At 41.2% G+C, this 23,885-nt stretch overlaps 1 protein-coding gene across 5 annotated transcripts in view; it reads left to right on the top strand.

The window, feature by feature from the left end:
- Positions 1–23,885, top strand: part of NTRK2 (neurotrophic receptor tyrosine kinase 2) — a 265,674-nt gene that overhangs the window by 69,761 nt on the left and 172,028 nt on the right. For all 5 annotated transcript variants that reach the window (XM_043546801.1, XM_037901775.2, XM_037901776.2 and 2 more), the window contains 2 exons: positions 1,826–1,926; positions 3,371–3,470. In XM_043546801.1, coding sequence (XP_043402736.1) covers positions 1,826–1,926; positions 3,371–3,470 — 201 coding nt within the window. The remainder of the gene's footprint in view (positions 1–1,825; positions 1,927–3,370; positions 3,471–23,885) is intronic.

Genomic DNA, 23,885 nt, shown 5'->3' with positions numbered 1-23,885 from the left:
CTTGCCAGTGTGGACGGGTTGTGAGTTAGGGTACCCAGTGCTGCTTTAATGCGCTCTAACTCGCAAGTGTAGCCAAGCCCTAAGTGAGCCACTTTGCACACAGAATGGGTATTATCTATTACAGCTGGACTAAATCCTGGCCTTTGGCCTATTATAGTGCAGACCTAGGAGAGTCAACGTGGTCTGGCTGGGCTGCTTTATAGCAAAATAACCAGATGTTGAGCTGGTGACAGGGAGAGCCATGTAGATGTTACAGTACCAAAGAACCCAGCCCCCAAATAATGGCCATAGATGAGATGCAGGATGCTCTGCAGCAAGGAAGTGTGTGTGCATGCGCTCATGCATGAAAACTGAAAGTGCCCATGCAGCATGTTGCCAGTGTTCCCAGCTAACCTCTCCAAAATGGCACTGAGCACCAGGCGAAGATAGGTGTATTAGAGTGCAGCTTCTCTCCTTCCTTGTGGCAGTTTTGAGGACAGAAACAGCACTAATGATCCTACCCCACTTTCGAATTCCATTTATAGACTTTTGGCATTGACATTTCTTCTTGATTTAAACAAAATATAAATTGGAAAAACAATTGTGATGGACTGACTGTACATTTAAATAATCACACTAGAATTACAATTGCAACAACTGTACTGATTACATTTTATTTGAATGTTTCTCTCTCACGCGCACACACATTTTAGTATGTAATTCTAGAAATAGATGCAGCTTTGCATTTGTTTTGTATTTAGTCCTTGTTATCTTGGAATAATGTTGGTGGAAAATCCTGCATTTGATAAATCCATTGTGCAGTTTTCTAATAATTATAACTTTGTTGGGCCAAAGTCCTCTTTCAGTAGAGTTATTCTGGATTTATCCATTGGAACTAAGAGTAGGGTGTGGTCCATCACATCTGAAGAAATTAATTTAAGAAATGTCTGGCGCGAAAACTTTTTCAGGATTAAGTCTACGGCAAGTTAGCAATTTGGAACCTAAAATGTTCTTGAGTTATCCAAGTACACAGAATAATGTGTTTAAATTTTTTTAACATGAGACGATCTGTCCCTTCACACTTTGATAACTCAAAACTAGCTAAATGGGCTTTTGCCAAAATCTCAAAAATAAATCACAGGATAATTCTACACTGCAGTTAGGAGTGGTCCCCCTGTCTCTACCCCTAGCCTGGGTAGACCAACTTGCACTAAAGTGTGCTAAAAATAGCAGGATAGATGTTGCAGCATGTGTGACAGCTCAGGCTCTCAAGCCCACCTGACCCCCTGGATGTGAGCTTGGGTTCTTATCTCAGTCTTCGCTGGAGCTGGAACATCCATACTGCTATTTTTAGCATGCTAGTTTGAGCCAAGCTAGCACGAGTTTGTTTATCTGGGCTGGGAGGCTCAGTTCCAGCTGTAGTGTAGACATACCCCAGAAGTCCCCAAACTAATTTTTTTAAAAAGCCTCTTCTTTGGGCTTTGGCTGAGCATAAGGCTAAAACAGTTCAATCTTGAGGGCAGTCTTGGCTTTTTAGTCACAAGCACCCAAAACGAGGTTGATAGTAAAAGTCCTTCCTTAACTTTAACTCTAGCTTCCCTCAGTAGTATATATTATAGCGTAGATCCATTCTCTGAAGTTTTACATAAGCAAAACTTACACGGTTAAAAAACAACGTCTGGAGCAAATGAAGCTTTTGGCTTTGTAGATCTCCCAACAGAATGCTCAGTTGATACAATAGAAACAATTCATCTTTTACAAGGAACTCAAGAGTCTCAAATGTTTCAAACATTGCAGTATTATTGTAACTGAAATAATGATGACAACCTTTTTCCCCCTCCCTAAGATTATGAAACCACACCTAATGATATTGGGGACACCACGAATAACAGTAATCAAATCACTTCTACGGATGTTTCCAACAAAGAGAATGAAGATAGCATCACTGTAAGTATATACATTGTTTCCTGGTTTGTAATCTTGGCAGACTTTCTGACTATAGAACTGATGAAGCTGTGATGGGACACTAAACTAACAGTGTACCAGAGCTGTCGCTAGAATTGTTCAAGATGCCCTTTTCAAAAAATGGGTGGGGGGGGAGAAGAGCGAGTGACTTTTCATCTGAATAAAGTGGATCCTTAACTTGTATTACTTTTCTGACCAACTCTTAGAGATGATCTGTCGTGCCATGTTGTTTTTCGTAGGACCTAAAATACAGTAATTTTATTTACAAAGTAAGAGATTTTCACATCCTTAAAATTCAAGGTAATTGGAAAGGCTCTCTCACCGGATTTATAAACCCGGTAGTCAACTGCCGCTCGTAGTGAAGTCATGTTATAACGAAAAATCAAATTAGAATTCTGTATTTTGGCACCATTTTTCATGGGGTTGTCAAATTAAAAGATAACATGGAGATTTTTAGTAGAAACAGCTAATTCAGTGGGCCTGACTCTCTACTTCCTTACCTCTGTGTAATCATTTATACCTGCACAAAGTGAATGTAAAGCACTGTCATTCTGACTGCTTAACATTTAGTGTAAATTACTTCACAAGATGGAAGGCAGTGGAGAATTGCACCTTGTGCATGCATACATGATACATGAATGGGAGGGAGAATTGTGAGCTATGGAAGACTAGAAAGTGGTGGGTGGGCAGGAGCTACAAACTAGATATTGCTTCAGTACATACAGGGTTTTTTTAAAAAAAATTAAATATTCAGGAATAGCTCAGGAGATAGAATTGAAGGAGGAAAGAAGTTCAGGATTTTAAAAAAACTATTAACAATAGATATGGGCCAGTGGGAGTGATCTCAAATCAGTCCCCCCATTCTGTTCCTGTCAGTTATGGACATCAAGGCCCAAAGTAGGAGCTGAAGTTCAGACCTGTGGGTGTGGGTCTGGAGCAACAAATCTCCATGATCTTCACAGAGCCCCTCCCCTCCTCTATCCCCACACTGTCCCTTGTGGGATTTGTGCACAGCAGGGACCATCTCATAATCTGCAGAATCCTGAGGGGTCTGTGGGAGGACGGGGCCATCTGTGAAGAGGCTCTGTGCTGCACAGTGGCTTTGGTTCTGGTTTCCTTGTCAGCGGCTGTGCCCCAGGGGTACACTGTGTCAAAGGTAGTCGCGCCTCAGGCTGTATTATCTTTTCTGATAAAGCTCCATAGGGCTGCAGGGGTGGATGGCATGCAGTCTCTGTTCTCTGCAGGGTGGGAGAGAGCCTACATAATGGTCCCTTCTGTGCTCTTAGATCTGACTGTCTCTCTTTTTTTTTTTTTTCCTTTTAAAGAAAACTTTCCCTAGTTTGATTATTCTGAATAAATGTTGATTGCTTTTGAAAACATTTCATCATCATGCAACAGATTGAACTGTTCTTGCCCTCTCTTTTAGGTGTATGTTGTGGTGGGGATTGCAGCATTAGTGTGCACTGGCCTAGTGATAATGCTCATTATTCTGAAATTTGGAAGACACTCCAAGTTTGGGATGAAAGGTAAGAAGTGTTGTTTCTTATAAGTTACCTTAGTTGTCATAGGTCTGACCATCACGCACCACGTGCCTCTGCTCCTGAAGTACCGATGATAAACTAGAAAGAGTGCCATCGCATATCAGTCCATGCTTTTGAACAGTAGGCAAGGAGCTGGTCAGAGAGGGATAAATACAGAAATAAAGGGCCTTGAACCAAACTCTGATCCAAACACATGGTTTTAAGCAATCACCTGTTCTCTGCTGGCCTGATTCCCTCCCCCCCCCCCAACCTGAAGTCTGTTAGTAGTACCTTATTCCTCAAGACCAATGGGACTATTCATGGGGTAAGATGTTACTCAGTGTAAGATGGCAGAATCTGGCCCCAGAAAAAGGAAATTTGCTCTGATCTGCATAAGAGTATTAAAGCCACACTTGGTAATTCAAACTACAATTTTGGAAGCAGGTATCTGTTAGAGCTGCAACAACTGGGGTACTGCTGCAAGTGCTTCACCATCACATTAGAGTTTCCACTGCAGTACCATGTCATAGGAAATAGTACTTTTTGAAATGGCAGTCAGCCCTGTCTGAGGGGTGATGAGTGTGAAATTCTGAACCTTTTATTTTTGTTTAAACCTTCAGTACTACTCCCTCTGCCCATTTCTGGACATATTAGAGGAGGTGTGTTTTACTTTTACATTTGGTGAGGATAGGTGATCAGGGAGTATTTCACTGTGGACCAAAGAGTGACCATGTTTTGTTCTTGGGCTGGGGGTCTGTGGAGAGGGTGATAACTAATCCCTTAGGCCCCTCATCTCCCTTTATCTTTTCTGGGACCCCAAACCACACTGGCAATGCCTTTTAATGATCCCATAAAAACTCATTCATGGTTTGTGGCTCTGACTGGGCCCTGACACTGAGCCATTCAGATCTGTCTGATGTACCGTCAGCTCTGGGATTCTTGATGGGGAGAATTCCTAGAGCAGCTGAGACTTAAATGGAGAAGAACTGTGGTCAGTGCAAAGCAGCAGACATACGGCCTGAGATGATATACCTCTTCCCCACATGCCTGCATGCTGTTCCCAGTCTTTGGAATCCTCAGGGGCATTATTGGGGATGTGAAGCCTGAAGGACAAAGCTGTAAAGTTTCAAAGGGTAGAAAGAGTTATATTGGACTGAAAGAAGGTTTGGAGTATGTTTTCTTTTATGCCGGGTTGCATTAGGAGAGAACAAGAAAGCCGGATCCAAATTGTAAGGAGGGATGGTGAGATCTCTGGCATTTGGATTCTAAAAGTCTTCATGGAATAGGACATTTATTATGTTACTATTTGTCCATACTAATGTCTGAAGAAGTTCTTTACTAGCAAGTTATATTTCCCGTCTGGGAGAGGTGAGAAAAGTTCATTTATTTTCAAAATAAGTCAATAAGTTACTAATCTTGTCTGATCTGTAGTATGGCATCAGTGCTTTTCTAGCTACAAACCTGCCTAGAGCATGTTTGTGTACGGACTTCTTTCTTTGTGAGTCACTGAGTAAAATTTTGAAACTGCAGCAACTTCAACATGGAGTTTATTTTTATTTTGTTAATGAAAACAGTGAGCAAACCATAGCAAACAGTTCTGGATCCCAAGCAAAAATGCTTACTCCTTCGGGTACACTCCCTCAAATGTCTGTCCCTAGTAGGGACTTTTACTCTGAGGATTAATTTACTGTAAATAAATACCAATTGATAGATTACACTTTGTAATCATGAAATAGTATCACTAACTGTAAACAAGTCCTTGAAGGTTTGTGTCAGAAAAGGACCACATTCTTCAAAGTAAAGATGGCCCTGAATTGATCCATATATCTTCCAACTTTGAAGTTTGCATCTAGACCTGAATTTAGGAACTTGGGTTTATCCTTAGCCCAAAGCTCCAGAGACACTTTTTCAAATTATTACCATTATCATCATTATTAGTTTGTGTTACACTAGTGCTTAGAGGATCCATCAGGGATCACGTCCCCAATATGCTAGATGCTGTACGTGTATGTAATACAAAAAAAGTATCTGCAGCAGAGAGCTTGCAGTCTAAGCATATGATGGGAGACAAGTGAAGATAGACTAGTTGTGGGCTTGCGGGGGCAAGGAAGAAAGGTAACAGTGGAGAGATTCTATTTTGTACAGTAAGCACCAGTCACAGCATACTGTATTAAAAATTTAAAGCTGTCATGTAAACAATAGAACCCAACCTGCTGCTCCTGAAATCATTGGGTGGTTTGCCATTGGAATTGGCCCCAAATGAGGAAAAGTCAATTTACAATTGGTGCATTTTAATCCATGTTTTATTTGGGCCAAGAGGAAATATTAAATTTGCTGTGGAAAATTTGTATTTAAACACGGCAAAATCATCCTTTCAAACGAATGTCTTCCCAAGTGCTTCTGTGAGCATTTTGCATTCACCAGAGAGAACTTCCTGAATGATACAGGCCAGGGATACACAAAGGGTTTTTACTCCTTTTTCTGTTATCTTGAGGGAACACAATGCAAGCTCCACAATCACCACGTCATTCAACATTCTCTCCACCCTTCCTCAAACAATAGTCCAGAAAAAAACAACCCAAAGCAGGCATGTAGTTAATCTTGATAAAGAGCAAAAAGGAGAAGTAAATGATCCTTTCCAATGTAGCTAGCATCTGCACATGGGGAAAATATGTTCCACCAAATGTCAGAGGTACCAGTCCAGAGTAAAATGGTGCATGAAGTATGGCAATATTTCCCCATGAGGAGTGAAATTCATGCCTTACTTGCAGTCGTGGCACGTATCAGCATTTTCAGTGCAACAGAATACACCTACTCAACTCAGGGCTAAAGTTTCCCTGGCTTTGTCTGTGCAAGGATCATTCATATCCAACTCACTCTGTGCCCTGGCTCAGGGCTGGAGGCAATCACAATCAAGGAACCTAAGCATGCTGTGAGACTAGCTCTCAAGGTGATGCTAGCCTCCTCATAAAGGGACAGAAAGGGGTAGATTGGGGCTTCCCCCTGGTCCGGCAGTGCTGTTCACACCCAGGGGAGCACATGCTGAACACTTTCAAAGACTGCCATGGTGATCACGTTCCTCCTGATCTCCTAGGTGTGATTTGTGCCTGCCTGATGTGCAGGGCTTCTGGGAACTCCCACTGGGCTAGTTCTTCTCCGAACACTCCCTGTGCACCATAGCCAGTGGCTTAAAGCCATAATGTATTGCTCAGTCTATATCTAGCCGTGTCAGCAGAGTTTTATAAAATAACTTGTATTTGGGTTTCTCATTTGGTTTTACATAACTGAGAGTGAGGAGATGGTGGACAGGAACATTTTTGGTGTTCATGCCATGCTGTTACTTTTTCAGATTACAGTAAGATAGCTCTGCAGTAGACTTGAGAACCTAAAAAACCCTCTCAACCACGTAAGTGCAGTGAACTGTGGTTGAAGTTGGGGCTTGTGTTGTGTCGTAGTATAGCTGCCAACTTTGGTCTTATTTCTCCTTCAAGTCATATCCTACCTCTTAGACTATGGGAAGGTGCTGAGTCCTAATGTCCTGATGATTAACTTCAAAAATTAAAAGATATGGCTGCTTGGCATTCTGTTCTTGAAGCTCACACAGTCACATAGTCAGCACTGCATGCCAGATGTTAATATTCTTCTCTCCCCACTACGACTCTGATCTTTCAAGTGTATGGAACTTACAATACTAAACGTGTAAATGCACTTATATCTGATAAAACCTATGTGCGTTCTCTGTTGTAATGGCCATTTCTTTTGGTGATGGCTCTAAATGCGATTACCTTTGTCCTAGACTTCTGTACATTTTCTGAACATGGGGCCGAGACCTTTGGACACATAGGGTTATAGTGTAGCTGAAGAAACCTGTTGTTAATTTCTTGAATATATTTATTAGTGGGGTCATTGAGATTTGTGCATTGGTCTTGTGCAACTTCTTGGTTTGCATGCTTGCTGGAGGATGTGAAAATTCTTGTGGTAGGTGTATGTCTGACTATATCCATCTTCTAAAACTGGAAGAGCACAAGGGTCCTAGAACAGAGAGGGCTGGAGTGAGTTCATGAGCCCTACTGAGGAGATTTATGGAAGAATACTTCTGGCTTCCTTTCAGTCCACCTGCACGATTGGAAGAGAAATACAAGTGAGGTGACCAGCTGGGAAATAAACCCATTTTTAATTTTGGAATGGTTAATTAGTATCAACATGACACTGAGAGAATGGAAGAGGAGGAAGAAATCTGATGGAATTTGGTGATTAAAGCCTGAATATAGGCAAAAACTCAGAGGGTCACATTTGAAACAGCATAATTTGATTCAGAAATAATTCAAAAATAATTGCCAATTTGAACCAAAATTAAGCGTTTTTTTTGTACTGGGAGGAGCTGTTAGCAGTAAGAAACATAACAAGCCAAAAAGGTGTTCACATTGCAAAGACAATACTTGGGGTCCCTAATGCTCTTTGCTTTTTAAGAACTCTGGGGAGGGGAAAAAATGATTAGACTCAAGTACTTTGAGAATTGGTCTTTGGTAAAGGCCAAATGGGACTTTTATTGGAACCAGAAAGGGGGTGAGGAGGGGAACCTCTTAAGAAAACAACAAATAGATTCTGACAAAACTTGAGGGGAACATGTGTATGTTTAATTTCTTTGAGGCGAGGGATTTTTGTGTGTGTGTGTGTGTGAAGCTGCTGTCAGTGCTTTAAGATTTGTGCTATAATCCAAAGAAAAGGGAATAAATTGAGTCTGAAATTCCTATTGTACTTAAGCAGTGCTGAAACAGTTCTCAAGTCTGAGCTTGGTAGCACACTCTCCAAAGTCTACTTTTATTCCTTAAGATACCTCATGCATCCTAAACAGGGAATGTATTTTTGAATGATTTTTGTACTCCCATGAGAGCATGTATGGAAGTCTGCATCTGCAGTCTGAACAAATAACAGTATGCATCAATTTCATAAATAAGTCAATGACCTTTATATAACAACTGATTCAATTTATCCATTTTTTAAATGCTGGACCTTCAAGCTCTTGCAAGTAGATTATAGTGACTTCTGTATGTAAATTTGTCAAACAGTCTGTCAGGCTTGTTATGTTTTTTCACTAGCTTGACTACAAGTTGTCAGTCCAACAAGACCTCATATTTTGTGTGTCTGCCTGCATATAGGTAAAGAACATGTTTCTCTCATCTATTTCATGGTGGTTTTTTTCCTGAATAACTTCACCAACCCTTCTATACAGACCTTGAGCCTTCTTTACAATTTTTTAAGTTAAAAAAAATCTTCTAAACAATATTACTGTCCACTGTCTTAAACTTTCTGTCTTTCACCAGAGTATATTACTTTTCCTGACAAACTCTTGTTACATTTTGTACTTCAGTTTAAAGATAATACAGGAGAGCACAGCTAGAAACTTGGCTTTGGTTGTGACATGTTTCACATTTATCTTATGATATTTTAGTTTGAGTAAAAAATACTGTGCAACCATATGAATAAATGAAGCCTTAAATCACCAATATTGTCATTCAGCACTTGTGGTAACAGCTTCTCTGACACAATGGATCATCCATCCATTATAGTAAAAAGTCTTTAACCCTCATTTGCCCAGCTAATCAGATTTATGACTTTAAATAATGGGGCATTTGGGTCAGGTTGGGCTGCTTTGTCATTCTATTCTGTGTATGTGACAAATTACGTGTAGGCTCAAAAGTTTTTGCACATTCTTGTGGAAAGAGCATCATTGCCAGGAAGAGGGGTCTCTTATCCCCTACTTGTCTGTGAGCAGAGAATGTGGCAGATGCTCAACTGTGTTCTCCGTTTGAATGTATTTCACTTTTCTGTGCATGGCGGGGGGCAGGGGGCAGAGTCACAGCAGCATGTGACTTCAAAATATCTTTATTTCAAAATAAAATCTGTATCCTTTACTCTGGTTTGTGTTCTTGAGAGTTGAGAATGTGCTAAGCAAGTGGATTAAAGGACTGTTAGGGAAAAGGGGAGACATACAATTTATTTTTATTCTACCCAATATTAATGCAACCCTGGATCAAGCAATTGTGCTCCCTATGAACTAAGGGAAGAATCTCAGGATTACAAGGGAGGTGCTGCTTTATGTAATTCCTTCTTGGGAAAGACCTGTAATTTACAAAACATAATTAGGTTTTCAAGCTCTTTATGTATCTATAACAAGCCTTCAAAGAGCCCATTATGGACACTTTCTGTCTTGTATGCCAAATAATTTAGAAGAACCATGCTCAAAATATGGGAATTAGAGGCAGGACATCTGGATTTGTTTCCCAGGCCTGATACAGATTTGCTGTGCAATCTTCATCAAGTCACTTAAACTTTCCATCCCTCTGTTTTCGCATCTATGCTGTGGTGGTAATGCGGACTATACCTGCCTTACAGGGGTGCTGTGAGATTCAGTCCCTTTAATGACAGGTCTTTAAATTGCTTTAGTATTATTTATTGCTATGACTGTTAACTAAAATGTACCAGAGCAGATTTAACTGAAGATGTATGGTGGCGATGAGATTCGTATATAAGATTTAGGAAGAAATTTAACATGCTCAGATCTGTGATGTCCTTGAGGGTCACATATGTAAAAGCAAAGGAAGGGAGCGGGCTGACATCAACCAAAGATTGGATATTATTTTACACCATTGTTCCAATGCCACCTGTGACACTGACCACCACAGTGGCCTTGGGCAAATTGTACAAACTATCTGCCGCTGCATCAACCTCTGTAATGTGGGGATGGTGACATTTATGGGTGTTTTGGAAGATTAATTTGTTAATGCTTGTAAGTTGAGGATGCAAAGCATCGTACGGCAAGAGTGCAAAGTGTTGTTGCTGTTGTTGTTATGAACTGATCCCTAGCAAAAATGTCATATGACGGACTTTACACAGATCTCTGGCCCATCAACCATTCTATAAGGCTATAAAGAAGCCTTTTTATGCAGGCATAGCTCTCCCTCCACTAGCAAAGTTGCTGCCCTAACATGCCCTCTCTTGGCTGGGTGTGGCATTGCAGCATCCTTTTGCCTCAGTTGCCCCCACTGTCCTTTGGTCAAGTCCAGCCATAAGTGTCCTGCTTGACCACTTTACAGAGACTTGCCCCTTCTGGGGCCACAGTTTTTGTTTTTTTTTTTTCCAAAGTCCAACAAAAATGTATACAAAACCAAGCCGTCAGCCTACTGGGGCTTAGCTGGCAGCCACCTCATTACCAGCATGTCTCTGCTGCTCTATGTCTTGATCAACCCCACAATCCAAGGGCTCCTCCCCTTACACTGGGGTGCAGGCAGCTCCTCAAAGCTCCCATCTCAATCAACCCTGAAGAAGCCTGTCTGGTCTTTATCCCTTTCTCCTTCTCAGCCTTCTTTTAAGGCTGCTTCCCAGAGGGCATTTTCTACCTCCCTTTTTGGGTTTCTTCCTGATCTCTGTACTCTATCTCTTCACAGAGAGTGACTGTAGCGTTTCTCCTTACTAGCAGCCCCCTTCTGCCCTGAACTTCCTCTGTTTATAGTAACCACCCAGCTCCTTCCCAAGCTGGGACTAATGTTCAGTTAAGTCTGGCCCACCCTCCAGGGGCAGCTAGGTAGCACAAATGGCCTCTCAGGCTCACATTAACTCATTCAGGGCCTGCGTGGGGTATGCACCTCATCACACCTTCTCTTCACTATTATGGCTTATTGGGTTAAATTCATATTCCTCAAGACTGTGTGTTTCTTGATTTTGCCCACCATTTCTGCTGCTTTACCTTGTGGGTCTGGTACTATGATGGCAAGTTAGATAAAGGGCTTGGCTACATTTGCAAGTTAGAGCACATTAAATCAGCCCCGGGTGCCCTAACTCCTGAGGTGTCCGCACTGACAAGGCACGTAGAGCGCCTGGATTCCACGGCTGGAGCGCCCCGGTAATCCACCTCCACGAGAAGCATAGAGCTTGCTGCGCCCTAGCTGAAATGCCGGGGTGTCAGTGTGGATGACCTGTTGCATTACAGCGCTGTGATTGGCCTGTGGAAACATCCCATAATCCCTTGAAGTCAAGTGGTCACTCTGGTTATTGTTTTGAACTCGGCTGCAGGCATGCAGATATCCCCTTTCAAAGCTCCGTTTCTGACATCCGGCATGCTTATCTGCCCCGGGACAAAGCAAACCATTACTGTGGAATGCTGCTGCAGCAGATGTAGGCGCTTGTGCATGTGTGTACGTGTGTGAGAGAGAGAGAGAGAGGCGGAGGGTGGGGGCTGTTGTTAGGGTTTCCCCCTGCCACTGTCTAAACTTACAATACAGCATGCTGACACACACTCTACCCCCCAAAACACTGTCTCTCCCCCCCACATACACACAACACACTCCCTGTCACACTCCACCCCTCCCATTTGAAAAGCACGTTGCAGCCACTTGCACACTGGGATAGCTACCCCAATGCACTGCTCTCTCTGGCATTGCAAGAGCTACTCATGTGGCCATGCCACTGTGCTTGCAGCTGACCGTGTGAACACACGGCAGTTCTTTCCCTGTTGCTGTCTCTGAGGGCCGGTTTAACTCCGGGCGCTCTACGTCTGCTTGTGTAGCCATAGCCAAAGTGCAGCTAGATGAAGAAAGTAATGAAGTGCAGGTTCCTAAAAGGAACAGCCTGGTGGACTACACTCAACATATGGCAGAAGGGAAATTATTAAGTGATTGGGAATTTTAAGCTATGGAATTGTAAATGGCATCACAGAATATTGTCCAAGATCTCCATGCAGTTACTAAATTTAAAATGTAGTGGTAGAGATGTGCAAATATTGGAATTTTTTTTTGTTCAGTGGCAATTCTGAAAAATTGGGGAAAAATTTGTTTCAGGTCAATCTCACCCCAGTATTTGAAATCTTTGTTGAATTGAATGAGTTAAAAAAAATTAATTTCAGGTCAAATTAAGCTGACGGGTGTTATTTAAATTTTGACCACTTTAGAGGGTTTTAATTTTTTAAAATAAAATTATAAACCAAATTTCAAAACAGTCATTTCAGATTGCAAAAATTGAAACTTTCTTCATTTTAGACTTTTTGAATTTTTTTAACACACTTAGGCAAAACTGATAGAAGCGTGAAATGTTTTGGCATCGCTGAAGTTGCATTTTGTACAGAAAAAAGTTTTGGCAGCAGATTTTTGCTCAGCACTACTTAGTAGTAAGGACGGATATGGAAGGAGGATTTATGGCAGCTAGAAAGGACTCAGTGGTCAAAGGTACTGTATAGCTGGATATAACACCAGTGAAATGCTCTGTGCTCTGTTTGGGGTTATAGGTAAAATATATTAAAACCACATGTAAACACACTTTCTTCTGAAGGCAGCATACGAGTGGATGATTGGGGCAGGGGTGCAAGCATAGGGGGGATGCGTGCATACACATTGAGGTTGCTAAGAACAAAAGGCATGAAGTATGGGGCTGGGGGATAAAGAGAGCAAAGGAATGAGAGTGACAGATCACAGTGAGAGAGAGAGAGAAATCATAGAATATCAGGATTGGAAGGGATCTCAGGAGGTCATCTAGTCCAACCCCCTGCTCAAAGCAGGACCAATCCCCAGTTTTTGCCCCACATCCCTAAATGGCCCCCTCAAGGATTAAACTCACAACCCTGGGTTTAGCAGGCCAATGCTCAAACCACTGAGCTATCTCCCATGGCACAGCCTTAACCTTGATGTGAGCATGTACTCACCTGCTTCCAAGGGGACTCCTTGTGCAAGAGCTCACCATGCTGTGTAGGGGCAAAGAGAAAATTGGGGCTCAGTAGTGCAAATTGCACAGGGTCTGGAGTAAGGGGCGGTGTGTATCCACCCTACCCAGGGAGGGACTTCCAGGGGTAGAATTCCTCCCCAAGTTCCCAGCATGCAGGGAGTTTAGATTCCCTACAACCCATCTTCCAATGCGGTCTGGGCTGGAGTGGAAGATGAAGAATTGCTTAACGGCCTCTCCCAATTCCTACCCCTCTCTGCCCTCTTTAGGATAGACTGTGCCCTCAGAGCTGCAGAGGAAGAAGAGTCCTAGTGCAGCCCTATTGCTCAGTGGCATAATTGTGGCCTGCTCTTACACAGGTCATGCAATTGAGAAAGGGTCCTTGCTCCTGCTGACACTAGCACACCCATGTAAGGGCCAGCTACAAACTGGTCCCTAAGGAAATACAGAGAGCACAGTAGGCAGCAAAAGCAGGGAAAGGATGATAAAGATGTGATGGAAAGCAATGTGGAAGACAGAAGAGATTACAGCTCATAATTAAACATCGCAATAAAATCAGCCATAGTGAGAACAGGTACTATGGGGAAAAAAACCTGGAATGTAGGAAGCAAATGGGGAAAGAGAAAAGAAGAAATGCAAAGGAAACTAAGTCACTATATAATCTGTAAATCCATGGTATACCCGCATCTTGAATACTGCATTCAGTTCTGATCACCCCATCTCAAAATAGATATATTAGAATTGGAAAAGTTACAGAGAAGGGCAACAGAAATGATCAGAGGCATGGAACAGCTTCCTGACAAGAAGAGATTAAAAAGACTGGGACTGGTCATCTTAGAAAATAGGGGCGGATATGAACCCGGTCTATACAATCATGAATGGTGTGGAGAAAGAGAATAAAGAAGGGTTACTTACTCCTTCACGTAACACAACAACCAGGGCTTACCCAATGAAGTTCATAGGCAGCAGATTTAAAACAAACAAAAAGTACTTCTTTACACAACACACAGCTTGTAGAACTCGGCGCCAGGGGATGTTGTGAAGGCTAAAAGTAGAACTGAGTTCAAAAAAGAATTAGGTAAGTTCATGGAGGATAAGTCCACCAATGGCTGTTAGGCAAGACAGTCAGGAATACAGGGTGTTCCTAAGCTTCTGATTGCCAGAAGCTGGGACTGGATGATGGGGAGTGGATCATTGAAATTTGCCTGTTGTGCTCATTCCCTCTGAAGTGTCTAGCACAGACTACCATCAGAGACCGAATACTGGGCTATACCGACCATTGGTCTGACCCAGTATGACTATTCTTATGGCCTTAAGTTAATTTTTTGAAAAAGGCCCCAAATCTCCTGTGCATTTAAATGTGCTTTGTTGCAAAGAAGACACAAATCCATCAGATCTAGCCCCTTGAGGTGTCCCTTGTCAAAAGGAGAGCCTTGAAAGGCACTGAGAAACCATAGCAGCTCTTTTGCAACACAAGGCCACTGGTGAAAATTGTAGGGCTGGTTGAAATGGGCTGTGGCTTCAGTGTCTTTAAACCATTACGATCCCCAGCTAGTAGAATGGCCCTTTTGGGCTGTTGGCAGCAGGTGCAGTTTACAGCAGCTTTGAAATTGTACTTGGGAACTGGCCCAGCACTCACTGGCCTCAGGTTCGGGGGAGGACCCAGGTTTTGGTTTAAAATCACCTTTGCACCCCCTCCCCCCCTTTAGGTGCAGAATCTGGGCCTAATTATATAGAGCTTAATGCCAAAAGGTTACGATAAAATGCATGTTGTTTAAAGGTTGTTAAATCTTTCACAAAAATCACTTCAGAAATGTATACCAGAGGCTCTTGAATAGTCTCAGTGGGGACCACACATTTGTGCTGCTCAAGATATTGCTCTACTGCTTTTACAATACCTGCCTGTGTGGCCTGGATTTTTCCCTTCTTGTTCCTCAGTTGTTATCCCACCTTTTAATGACCGATATCTATTCTGTCTATGTACTGATTGATTGAATTGTCCTAATTTCTCTGTGAAGCTTTGAGCAGGTCAACTTCTTTCATGGTTTCTGAGCCTGGGAATCCCGTGTTCTCAATCTGGATTCTGGAAAATGAGATTAGATTGGTGCATAAAGTCCTGTAATGCCTGGCCATATCGGATACTTATCAATTCCTTCACCAGAAGACCACAATCTTATTACGGTGAAGTACCCTTTTTGCTGTGGCTGTGTAAAAGCATTCAGTATTGAATTTCACATCGCTAGGAAATAGTCATCTTGGACTCGGAGATTAACTTTTTTAGATCACTCTGTAAAATGCACATGATTATCTCCTTAGAGCTGCTTGATGCCATTGTAATTCCATTGACTTCACTGGAACTAGTCCTGATTATAGTAGTGAGAGTGAAATCAGAGGAAAGTTGCACTGATTGAAATTTACTTCAAACTAGTGGTGTGTGAATCTCAGAAGCTCAGAGATTGAATTTGGATTAAAAAAAAAATTCAGATGCTTTTTTGAACTTTACCTGAACTATCCAGACTTCTTGGGCAATGTTGGTCTGGAGCTGCCATGGGAATAGGCTTTATTAACAAGTTTCAACACTCTTTGCTTCTGGCTGGTCTGGAAATGTTCCCATTCTCATAATATTTCAACTCCTGACACTGGAAGTTGGGATAGAACTCAAAGAATGGATTTTCTTGCAAGATTTCTGGTAATTCCTGTTTCTGAATGAGCAAGAAATACTGTACAAGATTCACTGTTGAAATATTCACCACTTCTGTAGCTATCTTGGATGGAACTGGGAAGTACAAAAATTAAATTAATTTCACAGAAATTAAAAATGAAGGAAAAAGGTAACCATACTTCTTGAAACTCCAAAAAAGTTCAGTGTGGGTTTGGTTTCAATTCCAGGGAGAAGTTCAAATAAGATTTTGTCTGAATTTAGTAGTCCCTTCCTTATCTCAGACACACAAATTGACATGTATTTTCCATCTTTAGCGATCAATATGACTGGGACAGCCTTGGCATTTGACTAAGTGCCATCATATCTCCAGAAGAGACATCAATATGGAATTCAATGATTGTGCTAAAAATAGCACTGATTATTAATTTTGGGAAAGGTAGAAACCCTAAGTGTTGAAAACAAAAACAGAATTAGTGTCTTAGGCTAGTGACAGCAGAGTGGGGCCAAGCAAGGCCCCTGCGCTAACTGATGTCTTCATGTGGAGCTTAAGAAATGCATAAGGGTATATGCTGGACTTATAAATTGGAATGAGTTTCAGCTTTTTAATTACATAGTCTGAAGCTGGAAACAACTAGTAAAGACCTGCGGGAGCTGAGTGTGAGTGTGAAAGAGCATGCAAGAGAGCCCCTTATTCCCCTTATTTCCCTCCTATACAAGGAGTGCAGGCATTTCATGAATCCGGATCCTCTGCTAGGGGCCCTGTCTCCTACTGGATCAGTAGACAAAGCTGGTTTTATGTGGGTGGCTGAGCACAGGCCACACCTGTTAGTGACACAGTAACTGTGCTCTGTCTTCCTGCCTGCCTGCACTGGAGTAGTGCACCTCTGCACTGCCTCTTCTCTCAGACTGCACACAATTCAGCCCTTCACATTTACTGACCTTAAAAATTATACCCAAATTCTGTCTTCAGCTGCAACCAGGCAGTCCTGGCATTGATGTCTCTTTGGCCCATAGGCTGGATTAATGTGCTGTAAATCATTTAGCTGTTGCTGATAGAAAATATCTGTGGGGTTGCTGAGAGAGGTGGGGTGAAATGAAGACACAGGGCTCTATGACCTTGGGAAAGAGCATGGTGGCCTCACCCCTGAATTTATTTTTCAGAAAACTTCTTGTGCCACGACCAATCCAACTCTGTGTCTTTGGCCACCCACTCTGTCTGGCCTACGTATATCTCATGCTTTCATTTTTGCTTTTATTTTCCAAGCAATTTTCTCCCAGCCTCTCTTCTTTCTGTTCCTTGCCCCTTTCTGTCTCATTGAATGCTGCTTACTTTACTGATTTCTGAAACAAGAGAGGAATGATGCCTCCACTGTGGAACTGAGAAGCTGATCTAGGAAAATGAGACTAAATTTTATTTCTTTCTGAGATTAATTAATTAAAAGAAAAGGGAAGTGGACCGGGGAAAGAGGAATAGTGATGGGATATGGGGGGAATCTCCTTATGCTGTTCTGTTCAAGTTATTTGGCACTCTTTAAAAAAAACATAATGTTATAGTGAAATAAAGTGGGCAAAGTAACTACTGAGAGAAGTCTTATTTCTTCTGGGTTATTTTTACTCTTAATGTCAAAGGTTAATGCCACTGTTATTTCTTCAACTGTCTGGCTTAGCTGAATGCCCTAGGGCATAATATGCAGTAAGGCAAGCTATGTAAGAAGTGTTTTTAAAATGTCAGAGAAATATCCTTCATGTCCTCCACAGATTACCAAATACTTTCTCTGAAGCTTTAATTAGCATTTACACTATGGACAGCTAGACAGGCGGTGTCCTCCCCATGCTCTAAATGGTCAGTTGGGAAAATGGAAAAATAGGTATGCATTAGAACTCAGAGATGCAGCTGTTACTTTTAATGTCCATAAAGCATTGTGTGCTGTGTACAATGAGGGAGGAAGTAGCCCAGTGGTTAGGGAACTAACCTGAGACTCGAGAGAGTTGGGTCCAGTTCTGTGCATTGCCACAGACTTGCAGTGTGCTCTTGGACAAGTTGGTTTCTCCTGTGTCTCAATTCCCCACCTATAAAATGGGAACACTAGTACTTCCCTACCTCACAAGAGTGTTACTAGGATAAACTCATTACAGACTGTTATATGTTCAGATACTATGGTTAACACAAGCCATATAAGTACCTAAGATATGCAAGTCCACAAAGAGTTATAATTCTGCCTCACTATGCAACTATTGTATGAACTGTCACTAGCCCTTAAATCTGAGGCTAAAAGACCTTGATTTCTGTGTGTTAATATTAAATGACCTCCTCCTTTGTAAATGCACATTAGGTAGCTACACATTGTAAAAGAGAGATGGGAACCTGTTTATATTATAAAAAGCATAAAATAGATGTGGCTTTAATAAGAAAGAACTGGATACTGTAGTATCCAGTGATATAGCTAGTCCCAAATGTGGAAGTGGAGATGTCTGGGTTCCGCCCCCCCTGAACTCTGGGATACAGATGTGGGGACCCGCATGAAAGACCCCCTACGGTTATATTCTACAAGCTTAGGTTAAAACTTCCCCAAGGCACAAATTCCTTTCCTTTGTCCTTGGATGGTATTTCTGCCACCACCAAGTGATTTACACAAAAATTCAGGGAAGGGTCACTTGGAATCCCTATCCCCCCCAAGCTCCTTTAGCCCCTTTCCTGGGGAGGCTTGAGAACAATATACCAACCAATTGCCTTAGCAATGTGAGCACAGACCGACCCTTTGGCTTCAGGACACTGAAAATCAATCAGGTTCTTAAAAGAAGAACTTTATTTATAAAGAAAAAAAATAAGACTCACACCTGCAAAATCAGGATGGAGGGTAACTTTATAGGGTAAGTAAAAGATTTAAAATTCACAAGCCAAAACAAAAGATAACGCATTTCCTTGCCCTACTTACAATTTCTGTGATTTTAGATGGATTATTCCAGGTATATTTTCAGGAGATATTTTACCTGCTTGGCTTCTCCCTCCATCCAGAGAGGGAACAACAAAGAGAACAACAACAAATCCTTCCCCCACGCCAGATGTGAAAGTACCTTATTTCCTCATTGGTCCTTCTGGTCAGGTGCCAACTAGGTTATTTGAACTGTTTAGCCCCTTACAGGTAAAGCAATTCAGTACAGCTGCCAAGGAGTGATTCTATGCTACTACGTACATAAAGGTTGCTACCCTTCCACCTATATTTATGACAGGAGCTATTGTATGTAATGATAGAGTATATTTAAGGCTTGTGGGATCTGTGAATGTAGCACATTCACAACACGCTTTAGGAATATCTGTGCATATATTTCTAACATTCACTTGCTGTCCCCAGATTTTTAACACTGCCCCTACATGCAATACACACACAGACCAATGGACCTTTTAGAATGCATCAGAAATTTACCTTCAGCTGTGGACAATGGATATTGTCATTTTAATTAAAATAATAAAAAAAAAGCACTCATGAAGTCAATGAATTGAGTTAATGGAGATTGATTAGTCCTCAGTTACTCTTGGGAGCACTCAAACACTAGAACTGGTGCTGTGGCTGGAGTGTTTCTTGGAAAGGACTTCTGGCCTGAGCCCATCAATGTTTGTGCGCTATTTTCTGTTTCCAAAAGTTGACATCTCTTTGATTTGTGATGTTGCTGCAAAATATGTTTCAAAAGGAAAATAAAACAAAAATGTATTTATTTTATTTGTTGCTTTTGCCTGGAGGCTGGTATTTGTGCTTCCCCAGTTAGTGTTTTAGCAGGTGGTGCCAACTACCTAAAATACCACTACTACTTTTGCACTTATCAGTGTGTATATTTCAGTAGCTGTTTTTCCATTAGCCCTGTGAAAGAGCATTAAGTGGGTATTTCAGACCCAGTACATCTGTATAATATCACAACAGTCTCACAGAAATGTTCCTTTTTCCAGGTTAAAACCTGCCCAATGCACCTACGTTTTCTCTGATCCATCTGTGGAGGATCCATTGTAACTTCCTCTCCATCACCTCCCTCAACTGCTAAAGCACCACTCTATCAGTCTTTTCACTTTTTACTGTGACATGTGGGAAAATATGCCAAAAGCAGCACCTCATTTCAAAAGTCTCCAGCTGGCTTAGATCCAGTGGTTCATTTGCTGACCTGCTCTTACACTGTAGTTACTTGTGGGCTAAACTAAAGCATCCAATATACGTCTTAGCTGGCAGTAGTTGCAAATACAGGACTTCTGTCCAGTGCTAGATTCCTGAGGAGTTCTTGTGACCTCTTGTAGCTCTGAATCACTGTAAAGTAAAAATCCTGCATACACTGCATTTTCTTTTTATGTTTTCTATATTTCTTGATAGTCATTCCTATTTTTTCCTCAATATGGGGTTTTCCCCATGCATCCATTTCCTCTGTATTATTATTTATATTATTACATGAAAGCATCAGGGACCCATTCAAGATGAGGGCCTGTCATAAATATAAAGGGAAGGGTAACCACCTTTCTGTATACAGAACTATAAAATCCCTCCTGGCCAGAGGCAAAACCCTTTCACCTGTAAAGGGTTAAGAAGCTAAGATAACCTCATTGGCACCTGACCAAAATGACCAATGAGGAGACAAGTTACTTTCAAAGCTGGAGGGGGTGGGGGAACAAAGGTCTGTCTGTCTGTGGGATGCTTTTGCGAGAACAGATCAGGAATGCTCTTCATAACTTCTCAGAACTTTTGTTAAGTTAGTAAGTAATCTAGCTAGAAATGCGTTAGATTTCCTTTTGTTAAATGGCTGGTAAAATAGGTTGTGCTGAATGGAATGTATATTCCTGTTCTTGCGTCTTTTTGTAACTTAAGGTTTTGCCTAGAGGGATTCTCTATGTTTTGAATCTGATTACCCTGTAAGGTATTTACCATCGTGATTTTACAGAGGTGATTCTTTTACTTTTTCTTTAATTTAAAATTCTTCTTTTAAGAACCTGATTGATTTTTTCATTGTTCTTAAGATCCAAGGGTTTGGGTCTGTGTTCACCTATGCAAATTGGTGAGGATTTTTATCAAGCCTTCCCCAGGAAAGGGGGTGTAGGGCTTGGGGGGATATTTTGGGGGGAAGATGTCTCCAAGTGGGCTCTTTCCCTGTACTTTGTTTAACACGCTTGGTGGTAGCAGCATAGGGTTCAAGGACAAGGCAAAGTTTGTACCTTGAGGAAGTTTTTAACCTAAGCTGGTAAGAATAAGCTTAGGGGGTCTTTCATGCAGGTCTCCACATCTGTACCCTAGAGTTCAGAGTGGGGAAGGAAACTTGACGGGGCCCATTGTGCTAGGTGCTTTATAAATGCACAGTGAGAGAGACAACCCCAAAGAGCTTGCAATCTAAGTACATATGACAGATACAGGATGGGAGGGGAAAGAGAGGCACAAAGAATCAAAGTGACTTACCCAAGATCACCCAGCCGGTCAGTTGCAATGCTGGGAATAGAACCTACATCTCCTGATTCCCAGTCCAGTGAGGGTGACCAGATGTCCCGATTTTTGGGTCTTTTTCTTATATAGGCTCCTATTACACTCCACCCCGTCCTGATTTTTCACATTTGCTGTCTGGTCACCCGAAGTCCAGTGCGTTACCTAGTAGAGAATGCTGCCTCCCAATTTCCCTCATTACTATGCTTCACATATCTTTGGCTAAGATTCTTTTGACACAGTGGTGATATGTTCTCGTTAATACTGTCATTTTGCTATAGTGTGCATTTTATCTGTTTTCCTTTGTTTTATCTCAGTGTTCTTTAAGTTCCTGATTCTTTACACCAATAAAACATTCTTTGCCAAAAAGCCAAAACATAGGTACCTCCAGTATTTTTTATCCCTGAGTGGCTATTGTGGCTGGTTATAGCTTTGCAAACTCCTTCATGTAATGAGCCATCAACCCCTCTTAAGAGTGACCTTTTTATGACTTTTAAAAAAAATAGCATATATTTACTCCTTTCCAGGCTTAATAAAATGAAACGAAGTTATGGCAGTTTCTACAGTAATGACTCCCTAAATATTTCAGTTAAAAACTTCACTGGCTATTCCTTTCATTTATACCAGCTTTACACTACCTTAACTTCTGTTGGCTTTCAATTTGCACTGATATAAGTGAGAGTCAAATGACATTGCTTGGAGCGTGTCAGAGGCTTAGGGGTTATCAGTATTCAGCTGAAATGGAATGAGTGGCAAAAAACCTGGAAGTCACTAAGGCCGAGAACTTAGCAAGATTTAAAAATAGATTGAACATTTATATCAAGAATATCCAGAGTTGTTATAATTAATTATAACAAATTTTGGAAGGGATATTTAACTGGGGTAACCTCAGTTATGATGGGAACTTCAGCCCCTTTGATGTTTACTATTACTTCATAATTAAACTGATGGCTTGTTAGTGTTTAAAACTGAAATAAGGTTCTTTTAAATTTTTTTTAAATGCACTGCACACAATAGACGTTAGTCTCTAAAGATGGTGTTATGGTGAAATATCTGATTGCATACCTGTGAATAGAGGTAATAGAGAGTTTGTGGGCTTTATAGAGGCCTTAATGTATATGAGACTCAAACTCTGTGAGCATATTGATGGGGGGGGTTAACCTCTTTTGTGGAGAGGTGGTATAGATTCCTTATGCAGTAGACAAAGCCATTGTGGTTGGTTATGTTAACTTCCATATCCATCTATGAGATGGTTTATATAGTACCAGCATGATATAATAGCAGTCATTGTGGTTGGTTATGTCATCTTTCATACCCATCTGTGAGATTGTTTATGTAGTACCAGCATAACACAGGAAACTAAACCCTCTCCTCCAGCTAAATACAGCTAAATCCGAGTCTTGGCCTTTAACTCGACATTGTGCCAAGAACACACATGGTTCTGGATGAGAAGGGTGTAACAGAATGGTGCTTGATCTCAAATAGCTTACTGGCTGAAATACTTTCGGTGATTTAGAGCGTTGAATTTTGCACTTATATCTGAATGCGTCTGTTTACATGTGCAAAAATCCATCTTCATTGCTCTGATTCAGCAAAGTCCATGTTGTTGACTTAATGGGGCTTTTCAGGTACTTAAAGTTAAGCGTATGCCTAAGTACCTAGTTGAATCAGGCCTTTGTGCACAATTCAGGTATGTGTGCACTGAGCTGTTCATATCCATGCACGTAGCTGGGCCTGCACATTCAGCAATTTGTATATACCAAATCCTGTGCTCTCAGAGGTATTGTAGGCAATTGAAGAAGCCCTTCCAAAATGTGGCCCTGGATTATTTTCTAATGATAATTTGACAGATCTTTACATTATTACATTTACGTTACATTTGGGCACCACGCTTAAGAAAGCTGTAAACACATTGGAGAGAGTTCCAAGGAGAGCAACAAAAATTATAAGAGTTTTGTAAAAATACAACCTATAAGACAAGGTTAGATGAATTGGGTATGTTTAATTTTGACAAGAGAAGGCTGGTGGGGGTATAAATCTTCAAATACATAAAAGGCTGTAATAAAGATGTCTGATAAAGGCTGTAATAAAGATCACTTGTTCTCCATGTAGACTGAGGGAGATTTAAGTCGGATTTTAGGAAAAACTTTTAAATTGTAAGGATACTTAAGGACTGGAACAGGTTAGCAAGGGAGGTTGTGGAATCCCCCATCATTGGAGGTTTTTAAGAACAGGATTGACAACCCCCTTCAGGGATGGTCTAGGTGTACTTAATCTGGCCTCATTTCTATGATTCTTTGATTATTCAGATATATTCTTGTTTCTCCAGTGTTTTCATACTTTAATCTTTTATGTAACAACTTTGTCATTTTGGATTATTTCATTTTGGATTTATTCCTCATGATTCACTGTTTAGGATGTGGTTATGGTTCTGAGGCATTCCTATTGTTTTGTCTCATTTTTTAAAAAAGCTGCTAAGTATGCAAAACATGTACAAAAGTAGTAAAAGAAAGAAAAAAGAAATACAGGGAATTTTAATTCTGTGAATCCAATTTAACAAAGTCACCTGTTTGGTTTTCTCTACTTGAAAAATTGTATTTA

This window comes from Chelonia mydas, chromosome 5, assembly GCF_015237465.2.
Source record: "Chelonia mydas isolate rCheMyd1 chromosome 5, rCheMyd1.pri.v2, whole genome shotgun sequence".
NCBI lineage: Eukaryota > Metazoa > Chordata > Testudines > Cheloniidae > Chelonia > Chelonia mydas.
Note: the sequence above shows the minus strand (reverse complement) of the source record. Positions and strands in the feature narration are given on the sequence as shown.